The sequence below is a fragment of the Amborella trichopoda genome, chromosome 11, assembly GCF_054954075.1.
Source record: "Amborella trichopoda isolate Santa Cruz 75 chromosome 11, AtrichopodaSantaCruz75HAP2 v2.0, whole genome shotgun sequence".
Lineage (NCBI taxonomy): Eukaryota > Viridiplantae > Streptophyta > Magnoliopsida > Amborellales > Amborellaceae > Amborella > Amborella trichopoda.
Window position 1 is genome coordinate 37702396 of NC_142346.1, and position 20932 is coordinate 37723327.

The 20932-nt window shown below is 35.7% G+C and overlaps 1 protein-coding gene across 1 annotated transcript; it reads right to left on the reverse strand.

The window, feature by feature from the left end:
• Window positions 1-15760: 15760 nt before the first annotated feature.
• LOC18436819 (subtilisin-like protease SBT3) lies at window positions 15761-18321 on the reverse strand (the record flags this gene model as incomplete). Its single annotated transcript, XM_088850630.1, is given in 2 exon segments — window positions 15761-17184; window positions 17186-18321. Coding segments are annotated over 2 exon segments (2202 nt in total), but the record flags the coding sequence as incomplete, so codon positions are not given.
• Between the last annotated feature and the right edge of the window lie 2611 nt (window positions 18322-20932).

Sequence of the window (20932 nt, forward strand, 5' to 3'; positions counted from 1 at the left end):
ATCCAAATTAAACATATATGTATATAAAGTTCAATGCATAATTTTTGGATCACTATAAAATGGTTCCCAAAATACGAAGTTCATACATGGCACAATTTGAAATTGTCAAATAAAACCATAGAGGGATTGAAAGGCCATCGCAAACCACCAAGCACCAAAAGAAGGAATAAGAACTCCACACATTCATCACATCAAGGGAAGACAAGTGATATTCTAGAAGAAGCAAGATGTCGGGTTTGGAAGCCCTCAATAATCATATCAAATCGCTCTTCTTCCTAAAATCCCCAAGACCCCTGATGTTTCAGGAGCGATCATCAATACATGTGAAATTCTGTCCCACCCCTGGTGACCCCAGAGGGGCTAGCAAATAGCGGGTCATACGGGAATTTCGCAAGTAATCTTTGGAACTCTCTCCTTCGAGGTCTCCTTCTTCTGGGTGCCTGGTTCCAATTCAAGTCTACGACTGGAATATCTTCCTCCACCAAAACAATCTCCCCCGTATAGTCCACTTTCATGGCTTTAAGCATTTTATCATTCTTCCCCATGACCTCCATCCTCTTTACAGCTTTTGGGACTAGTTACGAGACCTAAGAGAGACGTCTTCTTCAGAAGAGGATTCAGTCACTAATATGGGAGAGATGCCAAGGGAGGAGGCCAACACGAGACCTAAGAGAAGATGTTTTGGGGTAGCGGTTTGGGATGACATCTTCATAGATAGATGGCCCCAATTAACCTGTAATTCCCATTCATATAAGGTCTTCCCCACAGTTCCAAGAGGCAATGCCTGGAGAGGCAAAGCTTCTTGAAGCAAAATTTCTTGCTTCTAAACCTCTCATATTGTAACCCTTTGAATAGCCATATCCTCAAGCAAGAAAACACATACCAAGTTAGCCAAGCAGGTTGCATGAATCTTTTTGTTTCCTATAATGAAATCTGATAATAAGTTTACAACATATTATCACAAATGTATTACCCTAGTGTAAAAATGTAAATACACACACAAGATATTCAGGTGTTGCAGAAACATTACATTAGTCTATGCTTATTACAAAACAATTTAAGCACACATATGTTTACGCACTCCAGTTTCGAGTTTTAGAACACCTCAAGATACTGCTAATCACAATTAGAAACAATAGAAAAGAAATTGATCCACCAAATTTTACATGTCCATTTAAAAATTCATACCTTACAACAAATGAAATACCCCAGTGTAAATACACACTCTAGATATTTAGGTGATGCAGAAACATTACATTAGTCTATGCTTATTACAAAAAAATATAAGCACACATATTTTTACACATTCTAGTTTCAAGTTTTACAACACTTCAAGATACTACTAATCACAATTAGAAACAATAGAAACGAAATTGATCCACCAACTTTTACATGCCCATTTAAAAATTCATACCTTACAACAAATGAAATACCCTAGTGTAAATACGCACTCTACATACTTAGGTGTTGTAGAAACATTATATTAGTCTATGCTTATTACTAAAGCACACATATATGTTTACATATTCCAGTTTCAAGTTTTACAACACTTCAAGATACTGCTGATCACAATTAGAAACAATGGAAAAGAAATTGATCCACCAACTTTTACATATCCATTTAAAAATTCATACCTTACCACAAATGTATTACCCCAGTGTAACACATATTCTAAGTATGCGGGTGTTGCAGAAAAATTACATTAGCCTATGCTTACTACTAAAATATATAAGCACACATATAAGTTTACGCACTCCAGTTTCAAGTTTTACAACACTTCATGATACTGCTAATCACATTTAGAAACAATAGAAAAGAACTTGATCCAACAACTTTTACATGTCCATCTAAACATTCATCTGGAAAAGGCAAGATATCACATGAGAGAGAGGCCAATACATATAGGTTTTGTCATATTAATGAAAATAACATATTTACTATCAAAAAAATAATTTTTTCAAGAAACATTATTTTATTAAGAAAACTAGAAAAATACTCTCCATATTCATAAAAAAGGATAATTTTAGGGAAAATTACAAAAAACCCCTCAAAGTATACTATCTATGCAGCTTTTCTCCCAGCTAACCGTTCCTCTCACTTTTTTCCCCACAATCACTTTTCTTTGCAAAAACCCCTCAAGGTAAAAAGTTGTTATTTTTTTGACAAAAATGCCCTTCCTTACAAAAAAAAAGTCAATTAATGGTCCCAAGACGCTTATTGCTGGAGCGACCAATTCAAACGTCGGAGCGATGTGGCTCCAGAAGGTGTACTGCCAGAGCACGTATCTGTACTGCTTGAGCACTTGTCTTTATTGCCGGAGCGACCTATTCAACCACTAGAGCATTGTGGCACCAAAAGGTGTACTACCGGAGCGTGTCTTTGTACTTCCGGAGTGTGCGTCCTCATTGTCGGAGCGACCTATTCAACCGCTGGAGTACTATGGCTCCAGAACGTGTACTGCCGGAGCGAGTTCTTGCATTGCCAGAGCATGTGTCTTCATTGCCGGAGCACGTGTCTTCATTGCCGGAGCATTTAAATGGACTGCCAGAGCACATGGGGAGAGAATCGTGGGTAAAAACCACGAGGAGAGAGAGGGGGGTAGCTTAGTCTTTTTTTCCTTTTGTTTTGGATTAGGTAGTTTTTGCGAGAAAAGATAGTTATGGGGAAAAACATTAGAGGAAAGATTAGCTAGTGGGTAAGTTGCATAGATAGTATACTTGAGGGGGTCTTTGTAATTTTTCCATAATTTTATTAAGCAAAATAATTTTTTTTGAAAATTTGATTTCTCAAAAACTTCTAAAATTGAGCAACATTTCAAGCAAGAAACGACCAATACATAAGCCCAGTAAAATTTCTGTTTTTTGGTTCTCCACAATTGAAAATTAGAGATCTTGGCAGGTTCCAAATATTGTCATTTTTTAACTTGCATTCTGTCAGGCGCCACCTAATTTGCTTTACGACTGAGGATAATTTTTTTTTTCGGGCACAATGGCCTTGAGCAAAAACACTTACCAAATTTTTAAAAAATTATATTTTTATTAAGCAAATAAATTTTTTTTGAAAACTTTATTTCTTACAAACTTCTAAATTAAGCAATATTTCAAGCAAGAAACGACCCTCAATATTTGGATTATCGAATAAATCAATACACAAGCCCTGTAAAGGACTCGATCATCCTTTCAAATACACAAAAAAAAACAATGGGTATTTTATTCAATGGAAAAAATCCTGAAGAAATTCATATATGCGATATCGAGCAAGAAAAAAATTCATATAAAAATATTTACTTAATAATAAATAACCATACCTATTTTATGTGACAGACGAAGCCTTGATGATCAAAATACGATCAATTTGATAAACAACAACCAAATAATCAATGCAAATTTTGCTTTTTTTAATCGAACACAAGGAATTCGAGTAGTAGCTTTTCAGCCCAAAATCAACCCCCAATAATTTGGTTTTCTAACAAATTGAAAGAAGCATATGGTAGATAATTCGATTAGGATTAAAAACCATCAAAGTTCATCAAAAACCATTGGCTATTGAGGACGATATAGATGAAACGACGGAAATTTCAAAAGGCATGAAAGTCCACCCTTTCAAATCACAACCGGTACGCCGGTTAGGAATCGAACCGCAATTTCAATTCATGAAGGTCCGCTTAGCAACAAAATCGGCCAGTTTGACAAAAACACAACCTGTTCGACCCCTAAACTGCAGGTTTTGGGCCCGAAAGGGAACTTTGGTGAAAATTTACACACTCCACATGAAAGGTTACTTCCTAATTCAGCCTGACTCACCTAATCTCACAACCTCTATATGCTCTTAGCTTGAAATCATATCTTTCAAAAAGAGATTAGAAATGGTAAAATATGTTAAAGTTCAAATGAAATTCTTGTTGTCAGATATATGGCATGGAATGAGAATTCAGTTCAAAAAGGCTATGGGCTCCAGAGTCTACCACAGTTCTTCGATGGCTACAGAGATAGACGGCTGAAACACCTTCTTTAACAATGTAATGATACAATCTTGATTTGGCAAGCACCACTATGTAGATTTTTGAAGATAACTCCTTTCACAAAGGCTATGTGACCCGTCTACATCTGCAACAAATATTGAAAATATAATAAGTTAAATCAAACCAAACTAAGGAAAGTTTCACAAGCCACATCTAATCAAGTATAGTAACCAACAAAATCAATAAGACACAACCCACCTGTATAATAGCTAACTGTTTAAATATGTATGATTTGAAGTTTTGAACTTTAACTCTTGAGTTAGGATGAATTGGGTGTGGCCATGGACAGAATCGACAAGGTTGTAAAATACTTTAAATCTCGTAGTTGATGTGATATGTGTTAGGCTTAAATAGTGTGGAAAGAGAATAGGATAAAAATTGGAGGGGCTTAGAGGAAGAAACATTAGGGCTCAAAGACAGAGAAAGAGAGGCAGGAAAGAGAGAGGGGCATACCAGGGACGTTGCACTGCTAGGTTGCTGGATGCATAGATAAAGGGTAGGAGAGAGTAAAAATAGAGGGAGAGTTGTGATGTGGACGGGAATGTTCTTTGTAGTATTAAAATAGAGGGAGAGTTGTGAGGTGAAAGGGGAAAGTTCCTTGAACTGAACATAGATAAAAGTGGTTCATCGATAGCATCACCTATACTCTGACACAAACCGCAATCATTTTTTTAAATCTTAGTGCACCTTCATGCATCATGCAGCATCAATACTCTCTCTAACAACGTGTGCGGTGTGTGCCCATCAAAAGACTCTCTTTCTTGATAAAACGTTTTTTTTTAAAGAAAATTCTATGAATATATTAAGTATATAAAAATCGTCCATGCCATTAATTGGATAAAAATGTATGTTGCGTCTAAATTTTTACATAAAAATAGAGACTAACAGGTTTAATTAAATATATATTTTTTTCATTTAAGCAACTCCAAATAATTAAGAAAAGGCTCTAATACTGATGAATCACTACCACCTATAGACTACTCTTAGTAAAAAGAATTTCAGACATAATATGCTCTTGGCGGAGCATAGTATACTTGATCTTTTTCCTAAAAGATTTCATAACCAAGGCAGTATCATTTTTACTAACTCTCTCGGGCAAAACACATGCTAGGGATATTTGTTTGGATCTCAAATTTTTGGGATGTAACCTCTACAACCTATAGACTAATCTTAATAAAAAGAATTTCCAAAATAAACGTTTAATGTATTATAAAAAACTAATGCCTCAATATTGAAAAGAGCATGTCCAATTTTTTAAGGGCTAGATCTTGGTGTTACAAAACTCAAAATTCAAATTTTTATTCTGAAAATAATAATTTATAGTTGTTATCTGGCTCCCAAAACTTTAGACATAAAAAAAAAACCTCTTAAATAGATATTTTGAGTGAGGGAGTAGATACATAGCATCCTCCTGCGAGGGCAAAATATACGTTGTATCTTTTTTTAAAAAAATAAATAATAGTAATAATAATAAACAAACTTTCAAAAATAAAAATAAAAACTTTCTTTGCCCTTAAAAAACAATACGCTATTTTATGTTCTACAAAAAACATAAAAGAAGAGGTACAAAACATCCTTTTTTGGACTGACCGGTTCACTTCAGAACCATTGGACCGGCCGGTCCAGTAATTGAACCAGCCAATCCATAGGTTGTGACCAATTCAATCGGCATGACTGGTTCTTACGCTTAACCAGACAGGAATTAGAGTAAACTCTAATTAGAGTAAATGCTGAGAGATTGGTCGGCCAGCAGCTCGTAAACCCTTATCTGAAGGAGCGAGCACCGATGAGTTTCCGGTTGCAAAGGGATGGGGTGAATCCGGTACCATTCTCGCATGCCCCTTTCCACTTCTCCGGCACCACAGACAACCCATGGTCGGAGAAGCTCTCGCTCTCCGACCAAATCCCAGTGTCAATGATCCCCACGATGACTTCACGACCAAAGGAGGCAACCGGCCAAATCCCATTCCTTTTTCTTAGGCCCAAGAACCGCGGGGTGCTGGTGGTGAAGAGTTTGGCATACGTATCGCGCCGGGTAGCGCAATGGCCCGACAGCTGCTCAAGCCGTGCCAACTGGGCTCGAGAGAGTCTAGCACTGAAGCCATGCATGACGTGCTGTAGGTGTAGAGGTGGCCCGCCTCGGCTGAAACTGATGCCAGCATGGACTTGTGCCGTTCCTCATGAGTGAGAAATGAAGTGGGCTTGTGGTACATGTCGACGTGGATGATTTCGTTCCCATAATCATCCGACGTGCGGAAGGCGCTCACTAGTTGTCGAATGGGAAGAAGAAAGAGAGGAAGGGTTAGGGTTAGGGTTAGGGTTAGGGTTGGGGTCAGGGTTTTAGTCCTCATGATTTGGCGATGTAAATCATCCACCATGCATTAAGCCCCGAAGGTAGAGCTCTAAAAGGGACCAAGAAGAGCCGGTGACAAGCAACAAAATTGTTAGTTTCCATGTTTCCTAAGTCGATAAATGATATTTTAACAACTGGATTTGTAATCCTTGATTTGTTTTTCTTAGGAGATAAGAGTGTGGCCATCCAAATTATGGCTGTCAAACTTTCTTTGTTCGTTTCTAGTCTGATTCTTGTAAAATGTAAAATAGACCTACTTTTTTATTTTGGTTTATGTATCATAATCCCTTTGAAAGTTTCTTTGAAGCTTTTGATTTGTTAAAAGAATAATTATGTGATTATTTAAGCTTAAAAATATGTTCAGATTGTGTCATAGCTTAACAAATTGGTCCGATTTGTGTCAACAACCCCTTGAATAAGTTTTGTTTCTTGGTGCTTATCAGTTGGACATAGTTCTTGGTTTTTCCCTTGCTTCCAACATCTTCCTTTTCACCGGAGGAAAGACAAGCTAATGAGTCCGCTCAAATATCATGGTCCCCAATGGTGGAATTTGGGTCATTTAGACACGATCATTTCTTTTGATGGATAAAGGGTATTTTGGAAATTATGGAAAATTTAATTTCACCAATTACTCAATAATTTCATAATGGAAAACAGGAGGGAAGTCCGCCTAATCCCCCAAAATTAAAGTGAAAAAAAAAAAAAGACACAATAAACTATAGGAAAACAAACTATGGTTTATTCATTTCGAGTTTTTGAAGGTTGTTCTCGGGAGAAATAAGCCTACGGCGCCATTGTTAGGAATTTTAGATGAGCTTGTTTGAGCTTGAGCTCCAATGGCTGGTATTGAAGTTTTATCTCAGGCTCAGCTCTAGCCCGAGCTCGATTAGACTCGCCCGAGTTAGGCCCAAGTTTGAGGTGGGCTAGGAAGAATTAAAAAAATGGAAAAAATTCTCAAAAACTACATAAATATAAACGAAAAGTATACAATGACACCATCTATCTTTGGTACAAAATGGTCACAATTAATCTTGACCATGTGAAATTGAGTGGCAACATTTATTGCATTGACCAAGCTACAAAAATCTTGTTGGTTTAAAATGGTGGCTCAGTTTTACAAATGCCAATGATGTCAGGACCGTACCAGCGAGCGCCCTGGTCTTGTTGGACCGGCCAAATCGGTCCAGTTTATCTATTAAACTGGCATAGGAAGTTAAAACATTAATAAAAATAATAAATTAAGGAAAAATGAGAAAACTCTAGAAAATTCTAAAGAATAAGAAAAAATACAAAAAATATATCCTAACCAAAAATAACGTAAACTTATAATTTTCCAATGGAAATTGAAGAAAAGAGAAAAAACAAAAAAGTGCCCTCAAACAATTTCATTTGTTTTTTGTATTCTCAGTTCATTTTTTGTTTAATATTTTATTGGCTTTTAAAAAATAAAATGCAAAAAAAGTTGCACCAAAAATTTATTTCTTTCTAGTTTTAGGCTTTTAGAATTTACCTAATAGAGATTGTAGACTACGAGAGCATTTATCTTTAGTACAATGAAGTCCCAATCAATCCTAACAATTAGATGCCCAATTGGATGCCCAATTTTTTGTTGGACTTTTAGTTTAACAACAAGTACATTTATAAATATTTGCTTTGAAATTTAATGGACAAGAATGTTTATGACCTCTGTGTATTAAAAGTAAAATGAAATGGTCTTTTACTTCCCCTACTTCATAGAAGATATATACTTTCCCTCATCATACCATCCAATTTAAGCTCAAGTGATCTAGATTCGACATCTCAGAGAATTTTATTTTTTATTTTTTATATAAATTATATTAATATAAGATTTGGTATGTGCCATCATCTCAATGGGCACACTTAAAAATATTAAAATTAATTTGTGATAAAATATGATTATCAAAATACTCCTTAAAACTTTTAGGGTATATTGGTCATTTTATTTTGTTGACAAATATTTTTTTTATATTTTTTATTGGTGCAAGTTTAGTATCAGAGTATTTTGTAAAAAAAACAAAAAATAAAAGTAGTGTAGAGATGTGATATTGTGATTGGGGTCATCTCAATCGTCCATTCAGAATCGACGGTTAGTTTGCGAGTTTTATGCAGTAGGAGAAGTATAGATAGCTTGCTCAAAAGTAAATACACTTTGTATACTTTTCCTACTAAATAAGGGTTTTTGCAAATTTTAATCGTAAAATCCTGCAAAAGTTACTTACAATGCTAAAACTTAAAAGTAGAATCATGTGTAAAAACAATAAAAGCAAAAAAAACTACTAGGGTTTTTCAAAAAACATTTTTTTAAAATTACAGTTTCGGATAATATCTTGAGGGGCTTTAAAATATGTAAAAGTCCTTTATAATACCTAAAAACCGAAACTTCATGACACAATCTAATGAGAAGCCCTAACTTAATAGTCCCAATGAGGCAAATACATAATTTTCTCATTATTTTTAAAAATTTTAAAGTAAACTAGAAAAAAAAATATTAAATTAAATAGAAAACTAACATTTTTGGAAGACTTGCTGTTCAGGACCATTGGGATACGAGGAAATTAGGATTCTTTGAAATTTGAAATCCAATAAAATCTATGGATTTTCAGTATCAAGGTTTTTTGTCATGGATTTTTCAAATCTCTTGTTTGGATAAACTTCATAAAATTTATGGATTCCTTACAATCAATTTCCAAGTCAATAAAACTCGAAACTCAAAATTTGGGATAAGCCTCTCTCTAAAAATTTTGAGATAGTTTTTATCTCTAAAATTTGATACGGTTTCTCTATAAAATTTTAATATACTTCTCTCTAAAACATAAAATTTAAAATTGTTGCTCTAAAAATTTTGAGATGGTTTCTCTATCTAAAATTTTCAGGGGCTTTCATACTCAAAAAAAAATTCAAATACTTTCTCTCTCTAAAATTTAACATAATTGTTCTATCTAAAATTTTAAGATACTCTCTCTCTAGAGCTTAAAATTTGAGATAGTTTCCCTCTCTAATAATTTTGATATAGTTTCTCTCGCTAAAACTGTTTATGTAGTTTCTCTCACTAAAACATAATATAGTTTTCTCTCCAAAATTTTAAGATACTTTCTCTCTCTAAAATTTAAATTTGAGATAATTTCTCCCTGAAAATTTTGAGATAGTTTTTCTCCCTAAAAATTTTGAGATAGTTTCTCTCTTTAGAAATTTTTAGGTACTTTTTCTCTCTAAAATTTGATATAGTTACTAAGTCTTACATTTTTAAGATTTTTTCTCACTCTAAGACTTAAAATTGGAGATAGTTTCTCTGTCCAAAAAATTTGAGATGGTTTCTATTTAAAAATTTCAGGTACTTTCTCTATATGAAATTTGATATAATTTCACTCTCTAAAATTTTAAGCTACTTTCTCTCTCAAAAACATAAAATTTACAATATTTTCTCTTTCTAAAAATTTTAAGATAGTTTGTCTCTCTAAAAATTTAGGATGTTTCTTGGAAAAATTGCATAAACCCCCCCAAATTAAGTTTTCCTATCAATTTACCCTTAGCCTTATTTTCCCTAATAACTTTTAGGACAAAACCATCTATCATAGTAAATACCCCCCCAATACAAAAAGTTGACTAATTTTGAACGAAAATACCCTTCTCGTATGAACAAATTTTTTTCGGATCAAATAAAAGCAAATGCCAGACCGCAGTTGCGAAATGCCGGACCACCGTCTCATTAACATACACCAGAACACATTTGTAAAATGCCAGAGAGCCCCTATACGTGTGATCTTTATAACTTCTCTCAGTAATAGAATTCTGAACCAAGGGAAAAAAGACTTACTTAGTTGTAGTCTTGAACTTGATAATATCCCACTCTTTTTTTCTTTCTTTTTTTCGGTCTGAAACAGAGAATAGGGAAGGATCAGAGCATTCCCTGGTTTGCAGATTCACTTCTCTCACTAGTCATCATCCTTCATGGAGTTAGTGGAGTGAAACAAGATTGTAATGCGTTTTTGTTCCCATCTCCAATGGCAAGAGGTCGACAAATGGGTTTAAGTGTTGTTTACTTCTTCTCCGGTTATTATTGCTATCTCTCGGGCTTGGCCACAGCCCCTTATCGAGCTTTCTATGCAATGGCGGCTGTTGGTATTATTTCAATGGCTTTTGGAGTTATGATGAGAAGAAGCCGAGAAAACAAAAATGGGTATTTTATTAGTCCGATACATTCTTACAAGCATTGAGAGCCTCAATGTGTTTCCTCCTTTGATGTGGGTAATGATCTTATGTGTTTATTTTTTTTTGTGGGTTGGGAAGAGAGGTATTAGAAAGGGAGCCTCATTGGGTTAGGGAACTCGTGGGTAAACGGGAGTGGTATTAGCATCCGTTTTTTTCTTATTTTTGAGTTGGGGGGTATTTGCTAGGATAGATGGTTTTGGGGAAAAAGTTGTGAGGGAAAATAAGGCCGGAGGTAAATAGATAAGAAAGCTTAATTTGGGGGGATTTATGCAATTTTCCCTAGTTTCTTTCTCTAAAAATTTTTAAAATTTCTATATCCAAAATTTTAATATATTTTCTTTCTAAAACTTAAAATTTGATATAATTTCTCTCTCTAAAAATTTTGAGATATTTATTCCTCTAGAATTTTTAGATAGTTTCTCTCTAAAATTTGATATAGTTTTTATCTTCAAAATTTTAATATACTTTCTCTCTCTAAAACTTAATATTTGCGATGGTTTCTCTCTCTAAAAATTTGAAATAATTTATATCTCTAAAAACATTTAGGTAGTTTCTCTCTAAAATTTGATATAGCTCCTACCTTTAAATTTTTAATACATATTATCTATCTAAAACTTAAAATGTGAGGTAGTTTCTCTCTCTAAAAACTTTGAGATAATTTCTATCCATAAAAAAAATTTTGCGGTACTTTCTCTAATATTTGATATATTTTCTCTCTCTAAAATTTTAAGATGCTATCTCTCTCACACACAAACTTTAAATTTGAGATAGTATCTCTCTCTTAAAATTTGAGATAGTTTCTCTCTCTAAAAGTTTTCAAGTACTTTCTCTCTCTAAAAATTGATATATTTTTTTCTCTAAAACTTAAAATTTGAGATAGTTTCTCTCTCTAAATTTTTTTAGATAGTTTATCTCTCTAAAAAAATTTAGGTATTCTCTCTTTAAAATTTGATATAGATTTTCTCTATTAAAATTTAACATACTTTCTTTGATGGGAAATGAAATCATGGAAAAGTTAAATGATTTCTAAAAAATTTAATTTCCCTGAAATTCTAATATCCTAGCCATTGAGCAAACCAAATGTTGGATTTCGATAATATTCAAGATATTAAAAATCTATGCCCTAAAATCCATGTTCCCAAAGAGGCCCTTAAATTTCTTTTATAAAGCCTAAACGTTTTTTTTCCCTAACAGATTTTCAACTCCTATGGGAGTACACTATTTATTTAATCCCTCCGGCAAACTACATGCTAGCGATATTATTTGAATCTCAAATTTTAGGGATGAGTGGCAAGACAAGTAGGGATGGAATTCAAAATAAATACATTAGCGAGAACTTAGGTGTGGGCCTAATATGCGATAAGATGAGAGAAAGTTGATTTAAGTGGGCCGGTCATATGCAATACAAACTTCGTACAACACTTGTTAAGAGGTGTGAGTTGGTTTACGTTGAAGATTAAAAAAAAGCAAGGGATAGGCCCAAAAGCCCATGATTGGAAGCAATATTTAAAAATTTGGTGACCCAATCTGGAATCGGGCAATTTAGATAGGGTATCGATTAAGCCATCCCGGATCTATAAAAAAATCAGGATCCGATCGATTCTTGACCTTGAATCACCCTGTTGACATCATAGATCTCATTGATCGCCAGGTCTATCCTGTACGTACCATTTTTCTATTAAAAAAATAGAAGTTGTTGCCCACCCTTGATGTCATCCATGGAACACTGTTGCGTGGGACTAAAGTTGGAGTATGAACGTGGCCCTGTGGCCCACTTTGATCTGCGTGAAGTTGGGTCAATTTGTTTTAGGACAACCTTTCTATGGTTCCCCTACATCATAAAACTTCTATATTGCCCTCTATCCAACCGTCCATTCTAAATGGACCACACAGATGACCCCAATTACAATGATGTGCCTTTTTACTATTTTATTTTTATTTTTTTTTATAAAAACATTTTGACACAAAAATTTGGACGTCCAATCCACTCTTGAATGCGCACCTATATAAATATGTAAAAAAAAAGTATTCCTTACAAAATACAATGACCAAATGCCCCTGAAAATTTTAAGGAGTGTTTTTATCATTGTATTTTATCAAATATTTTTTAAAATATTTTATTTAGGTGCTCCCCATTGAGGTGATGGAACGTACCAAATTTGATATTCATATAATTAGTAAAAAAATTAAAAATAACATAATTTGAGTCTTCGGATCTAGATTGAATGGTTAGTAGCTCACTTGATCTAAATTGGACACTGGATAAAGGGCGATGTATATATCGTTTATGTTGTACGGGAAGCATAGAAACCTTTCCCTTTGTTTTATATACAATTTTCTTCCCATATCTCTTCGATGTGGGACAACTATCGTATTCCATTTTCCTCCCACGCCAGTTTACATGCCCTTTTCTATTGGAATATCAATTTACAACTTGTAATACAACGGTTACATTGACTAATACTATTAGGCTCTTAGCTCATAGGATTATTTCGTTATATGGTTAATATTAGGCTATTAATTAAGGGATTATATATATTAAGAGCATATATCTTTGGTACAAGGATGTCAAAATTACTTATATCCATCCAATATGAACTTTGAGAACTTGGGTGTGTCACAAAGTTTGATAAAAAAAAAATTTGAACTTTGAACATGGCCAATGGAATAAATATGACCACCCAATTTCACATCAAATGATCAAGATTAATTGTGACCTTCTTATACCAAAAGTAAATGGTCTCATGGTATACTTTTCAATTAATTAATTGGGATTCAAAAAAATAGTACAAGCTCATATGATATTGAAAAAGTAAAAAATAATATTAATACTAGTTTATTGAATATTTTAAAAAATAAAAACTAGTTTATGGGATATTTTAAGAGAGAAAAATAACACTAGCTCAAACCACTTTAGAATTTATTTTCAAGTTACTTTATCAATTATTCCATAATGTAAGTATGAATTTCTTTATTTATTTTCTTAATTTTATTAAAATATGATTGCAAGTTTATGATTCTAAATTCTATATTTTTGTCCAGAGTAATTATTACGGTTTAGATTTATTTATTTGTGAGGGTCATACCCTTAAATTTTTTGGATCATGTTTATTGTAATATTATACTTAATAATTAAATTAATTGCAATGATAACGAAATTTTATATTTTATTTACAAATATAGTTACATTATAAATTATATAATGTATTAATTTTTTGATATAGTTGTAAATTAGATTTTTAAATTAGATAATATTACAACTCAAATTTCAAATTTGTTCTTATTTTTATAGTAAAATGATTATAAAATATAAAACAATAATTTTAATTTCAATATATAATATTATAGTTAGTTAGATTGTGATAATTTTGGAAGAGGAAAGAGAATTACTAAATGTTGGATGGCATATTAATTTCAGTTTATATGGGAAATTATTTTTTTTAATCTTATAATATGGAATTTTTAAATATTTTTAAATTATTTTGATATAATATTATATTACTATATTGTAATTAATAATTATACAGACATCCAAACAATAAAACAACGTCTCAAGATTTACTTATTCTTACAAAGTAATGAAAGTACATAATATATCACTTTACATTTTTAGAGATTTATAGTGGTTTTTTGAAAGAAAAAAACTTAGACAAATATTGCAGATTCGACGGATTCTCTGATCGATCCACTGATCCAACACGAGTATGGGTGAGACCGATTTGGGTCACCGATCTATTTCTTTTTTTAAACATTGGTTGGAAGTACTAAATAAAGATATGGGGACTTATAGCCTCATTGAAAGTTTGGTCCTTCATAAAGCAGAATGGTGTACCATGATTCATATAAGCAACCCCGAATAGTTGAAAAAAATCTATGATGCTGATGCATCTCTACAACCTATAGACTAATCTTAGTAAAAGAGAATTCCAGACATAATATGCTCTTGGCGGAGCATAGTATACGTGCTCTTTTTCCTAAAAGATTTCATAACCCATGGGAGTATCTTTTTTTACTAACTCCCTTGGGCAAAACACATGCTAGGGATATTTGTTTGGATCTCAAATTTTTGGGATGTAACCTCTACAACCTATAGATTAATATTAATAAAACGAATTTCCAAAATAAACGCTCAATATACTATAAAAAAAACTAATACCTCAAGATTGAAAAGAGGACGTCCAATTTCTAAGGGCTAGATCTTGGTGTTACAAAACTCAAACTTCCAATCTTTTATTTTGAAAATAATTATCTTATAGTTGTTATTTGGTTCCCAAAATTTTGAATTAAAAACAAAACACTTCTTAAATAGATATTTTGAGTGAGGGAGTAGATACACAGTATCCTCCCAAGGAGGCAAAATATACGTTGTATCTTTTGTTAGTAATATATATATATATATATATATATATATGCCATTCTATGTTAAAAGACACAATACACTATTTTATATTCTACCAAAAACATAAAAGAAGAGGCGCAAAACATCCCATTTGGACTGACCGGTTCACTTAAGAACCAGTGGACCAACCGGTCCAGTAATTGAACCAGCCAATCCATTGGTTGATGGCCTGTTCAATGGGCATGACTGGTTCTCACGCTTGACCGATCAAGAAATAGAAACGGTTCAATTTTCAATTCGTTCGAACTGACCAATCTGGTCTGGTTCTTATTGACTACGGCTAATTAGAAGGATATTAGAACAGAATTGTCAAATAGCCGAAAAGGAATCCTAATGCCTATGTCCTAAGCGAGATTTTGGAAGATGGCACTTGGCATGTTTAAAGCGTGGCCTCAAACACGCATGTTGAGTATATATAACCAATATATCATGTTATAGATAGCATAAAATGACCAAAAAGGTCTTAAACCATGCTCTCATCTTGAAAATAACTTCAAACTATATTATGGGAAAGTATAAAAAGTATGTAATGGCAATATTTGTCTTTGCTATAAGGTGGTCACAATTAGTCTTGACCAATGGTTGTGAAAATAGGTGGCTGCATTTATTTATTGACCAAGCTCAAAGTGCAAAGAAAATTTTTTGAATTTTGTGACACCCCCAAATTTTTTGAACTTTGTGACACCCTCGAGCTATCATTTTTCACATCGAATGGTTATAAATAATTTTGAGCTCACTTTACCAAAGGCAAACGGTATCATTGTCTACAGTCCCCTATATTATTTATACAATATAATCAAATGACAATCCATATACGATATGCGCATTACAAGATCGAATGAGATCGTCCAATTCAAATGTAACATGGGTAACTTTAGCAAGGGAAAGTTTATTATCAGATATTTATCTTTGGCTCAACGAGATACCAATCATTCTTAGTCATTAGATGTAAAAATCGGTTGGCCAAAACAAAAAAAAAATTGAACTTTGTTGCAGATAATTAAAGGTGGTTGGTGAGTGTGACCTTCTCGTGCTAAAGGTAAATGATCTTATAGTATTCAATACCATAGATCCAATTATTCATGGCACTAACCATATTGGGTTCCTTGATAGGATCACTGAAGAGCCACCACAATAGGGCTCGAGACCAGATGGGGCTTCTTCGAACCAACCCACCTGAGGAATCCATAGGCGACACTCCCTGAGCTAAAGAGCTCTGCATCAATCTCCATTGAGATCACGAACATTTGGTTATCGCGCTCGCCCTTGAAAGATAAAAACTCTGGCACCACCTTGATCTTCATTCCTGTTGGGACCTCAATTTGAGCATGGTAGTCCTCAGGTCCATCACCAACCTTAGTGAGGCCCCTCGTGAAATTCCTAGTCTTTGGGAAGGATGTATCATTTCCTGGAATGATATTCATGAAAGATGGATAGTTGAGCTCGGGAGAATTCTCAAGACATGACCACATGGTTCCCCTTATGATAGTGGCCATCTCAGCCATATTGTAGCCAAGACCACGTATGAACTGAATGTAGTCCTGAGTCGCCAAATCATAGACTAGCCCTGGATCCATGGCGCGATTTGGATTGATATGACCAGCACCAAATTGTAGAGGGGTTGCAGGGCCCCCATTGAATTGGTCCTTAATTGTTTCTCGAGCATTGTCGATGGTGATCGCTGTGGTCATGATGGCAGAGCGGATGGCGGCAGGGCTCCAGTCTGGGTGCACCGCTCGCAGTAGGGCCGCCACTCCGACAGCATGTGGCGATGCCATTGAGGTCCCTGATTCCAACATGTATTGTGTGGGCACATAATCACCATTAGAGGATGAATCATCTGGCTTAAATGCTGCTAGCACGTCCTCAGCTGGCGCTAGAATATCCGGCTTGAACACCCCAGGGCTTATTGGGTCCGGGCCACGCGAAGAGAAGTCAGCCACCAGGGGAGCTGGTTTAACATTGATGTTTGTGATCTGGAACTTCATCTCTAGCACGGTGGCGTTGATTGTTCCATTTATGTAATCCATCACTTGGCTTGCATCGCTAGTTCTCAAGATCACAGCAGGAACAATGTAATCCTCCGGATAGTGGTCCGTTGAGTCGGCCACGAAAATTCCGGATTTTCCGCCACAGCGTGACACCTCGCTAAGTGGATCATAGATAGTGGAGAATGTAGGAGAGGACCACCTTCCCTCGAACTTTGGCTGGGTCAAGAGATGGGCATGCCATCTCGGTTGCATTGTCTACACCATAATGAAGAGGGGCACCGGACACAGAGGCACCTTCTGTGTAATAGGATGCGCCCTCGACCGCAACACCATTACCTAACGTCACCGACCCGGCAAAGTTCCGATCGATGGTCCCTGCCCCAACAGTCATAATCCAAGGAGCACCATTATATGTGGAGTTGGGGGATGGCCCATCATTTCCAGCCGCACGGCCAACAAAGATGCCTTTCTCTACAGCCGCAAATGCGCCAATTGCGATAACATCATCGTAATAGGGTGTATGATCAAAGCCGATCGACAAAGACATGACATCCACTCCATCAGCCATTGCTTGGTCCATGCCTTCAAGCACATCCGTTGCTGCACTTTCGAGCGTGTCGGTCACCCACAACACCTTGTATATGGCAAGCCGAGCCGTCGCTGTTCCCTTCGCATAGCCATAGTAGCTAACACCATGCACAGCACTGCCTACAGCTGTTGAGGATGTATGCGTGCCATGCCCATCAGAATCCCTAGGGGAGTCGTAATCATCCTGAGAGATTGGTAGGCCAGCGGCTCGTAAACCCTTGCTGAAAGAGCGAGCACCGATGAGTTTCCGGTTGCAGAGATATGGGGTGAATCCCGTACCATTCTCGCATGCCCCCTTCCACCTCTCCGGCACTACAGCAAACCCATGGTCAGAGAAGCTCTCGCTCTCCGGCCAAATCCCAGTGTCAATGATCCCCACGATAACATCACGACCAAAGGAGGCTACCGGCCAAATCCCATTGTTTTTGCTCATGCCCAGGAACCGCGGGGTGCGGGTGGTGAAGAGTTTGGCATAAGCATCGCGCCGGGTGGCGCGATGGCCCGGCAGCTGCTCAAGCCGGGCCAACTGGGCTCGACAGAGTCTAGCACTGAAGCCATGCATGACGTGGCTATAGGTGTAGAGGTGGCCCGCCTCGGCATAAACTGATGCCAGCATGGACTTGTGCCATTCTTCATGAGTGAAAAAGAAAGTGGGCTTGTGGGACATGTCCCCGTGGATGATGTAGTTCCCATACTCATCGGACGCGGGGGTGGCCCTGAACAGTAGAGCGGCACGAATAAAGAGAAGTAGGGATAGTCAGGGTCAAGGTTTTAGTCCTCATGATTTGGCGATGTAAAGCACCCACCATACATTAAGCCACGAAGTTAGAGCTTTAAAAGGGACCAAGAAGAGCCGGTTACAAGAAACAAAAATGGTATTTTCGATGTTTCGTAAGTCGATAAATGATATTTTAACAACTGGATATGTAATCCTTGTTTTGTTTTTCTTAGGACATAAGAGTGTGGCCCTTAGGAAGTCGGGGATTAACAATAAACGCCATCAAATCATAAACTAATCGTTTTTATTCTAAAAAGTCAGATAAAAGAATCGGATAAAAAATATGGATTGGTAAAAATACTTCATATAAAGAGATCGCGAATATATCGGATTAGGCTCAAAAAAATTGGAGTCAAAAAATCGGATATATTTAAAATATTAGAAATTTTAAAAATTTATATATATATATATATATATCAAAAAATTAATAGTAGTGAGGAATAATGCTTTCACTCCATATATATCAATTAATATAAAAATGATTTCCCTATAAATATAATTTTCAAGTTATGGGTAGGTGAATTCAATTTTCATCTTTCTAGAAAGAAATTGTCTACCTTTAATTGCTAACTATGGGCTACCCATAACCATATGAAAAGATAAGCGCCATATCCGAAGCAGAGAACTAGAGAAAGTTTTGGGAGAAAAGAAATAAAAGTAGAAATAAAAATTGTCTACCATTAATTGCTAACTATGGTCTACGCATAACCATATGAAAAGATAAGAACCATGTACAATGTTCTCTATCATAAATGCTGGAAGCTGTAAAGTCCAAGCTTATAAAGTATTTATCGAATGCTGAATGTTCACCAACGTGACATTCTGTGGAAGCCAGGAATACTTGACTTCACAATCCTTCTTATCAAACATGCACCATGAGTTAATCACCATATGACTCATGCCACACACCGATCTCCTGCGCTACATATGTACGCTCTTTTCCTAGTGTGTGTTGGTTGGTGATGAATATGAAACCAGTTGTATTATGTGCTTTGGATATGGGTAGGTCTTACAATTTTCATGACTCCAAAAAGCCGGAATTTTTGTGGCCGACTCAATGTATCTCGATCCAGGGGATTTCACTGTTCCTGTTGTGATCCTGAGAACTAGCGACACAAGCCAAGTGACGAATTACATGTGTAACAAGCTACGCCACCGTGCTTAGAGAAGAAGTTCCAGACCACAACAGCTCCCTACTTCTCCTCGCATGGCCCTGACCCACTCAGCCCTGGGGTGCTCAAGCCGGACATTCTAGGTGAGGACCTGCTAGCGGCATGGAGGCCAGAGGATTCATCCTCTAATGGTGAATAACTTCCATTTGTATCTTTTTAAAGATTATGTGAGCCAAATAACCTAGATTGAATCATCGTTCAAGTGGCATTTACCGATGGGTCAGAGCATTTCATTCATTTTTTACACCTTTTTTTTTATTTTTTATGCGTTTAGATGAGGTGCTACTATGCATATTAAAAAATTTTGAAAAAATAAATAAACTAATTAACATAGAAAGCAAAACATGTCGGTCGTTTATATATGTCCAACCTATACTATTCAACAAGTCAACTAGTTCATCAAACCCAAATCCTACCCACATCACATTATCACATAAGCTCCCACTTTCCCCTCAATTATAAGACCTACCTACATCCAAAGCACATAATTACAAAAACCGAAGTATTGTGTGCTTTGGATATGGTTGGTAATGAAGATGACATTAATTGTCATAGAGAAAATTCTTCTTTGAAAAACATAAAAGAAGAGGCATAAATAATCTTTTCTACCTCCCTTTGGACTAACCATTTCACTTAAGAACCGGTGGATTGGCTGGTCCAGTAATTGAACCAGCTAGACTACCAAATCGTCGCCGGTTCAATGGGCATGACTAGTTCTTACGCTTGACTGGATCAGAAATTGGGCTGGCTCACCAATTTCTAGTTTGAACTGGCCGATCCGGTCCGGTTCTTATTGGCTGCAAAGGAAGTAGACGGCCAATTAGAAAGCTGTTGGAACAAAATTGTGAAATTGCGGAAAAGAATTCCTAATGCCTATGTCCTAAGCAAGATTTTAGACCATGGCACTTGGCATGTTTAAGGCGTGGCCTAAAGTATTCACCAAAAAAAATTGCCTGAACTCAAACAGGCATGTTGAGCATAAATAACCAATATATCATGTCAAAGCTTAAAATCACAACAAAATAGGTCTTAAACCAACTCTTATCCTAAGAATAACTCTACGCCAGCGTTTGCAAACTCGGCCCGTTCAAATAAGAACCGTGCGGTAAAATTGGAACCGGGCACTAGTCAATTCGGATTTGGCCAGTTATGGTAGATTCAGTGTTGTCAAATTCGCTTTGCTTCGGCCTTCGGATTTTAGGCCTAGACTGAAGCAAAGCAAAGTGCGGTACTGATGCTTTGATCAGATTCAGGCCACTTCGATCAAATTCGGGTTTGCTTCAGGCAGATTCGGCCGAAGCTTCTGCTTCTTTGGCCCAAGCAAAGAAACATCAATGCAAAAGTATATTTTTTTGAATTTTTAATTTTTAATTTTCCATAATGTTATATAATGGTGTTGC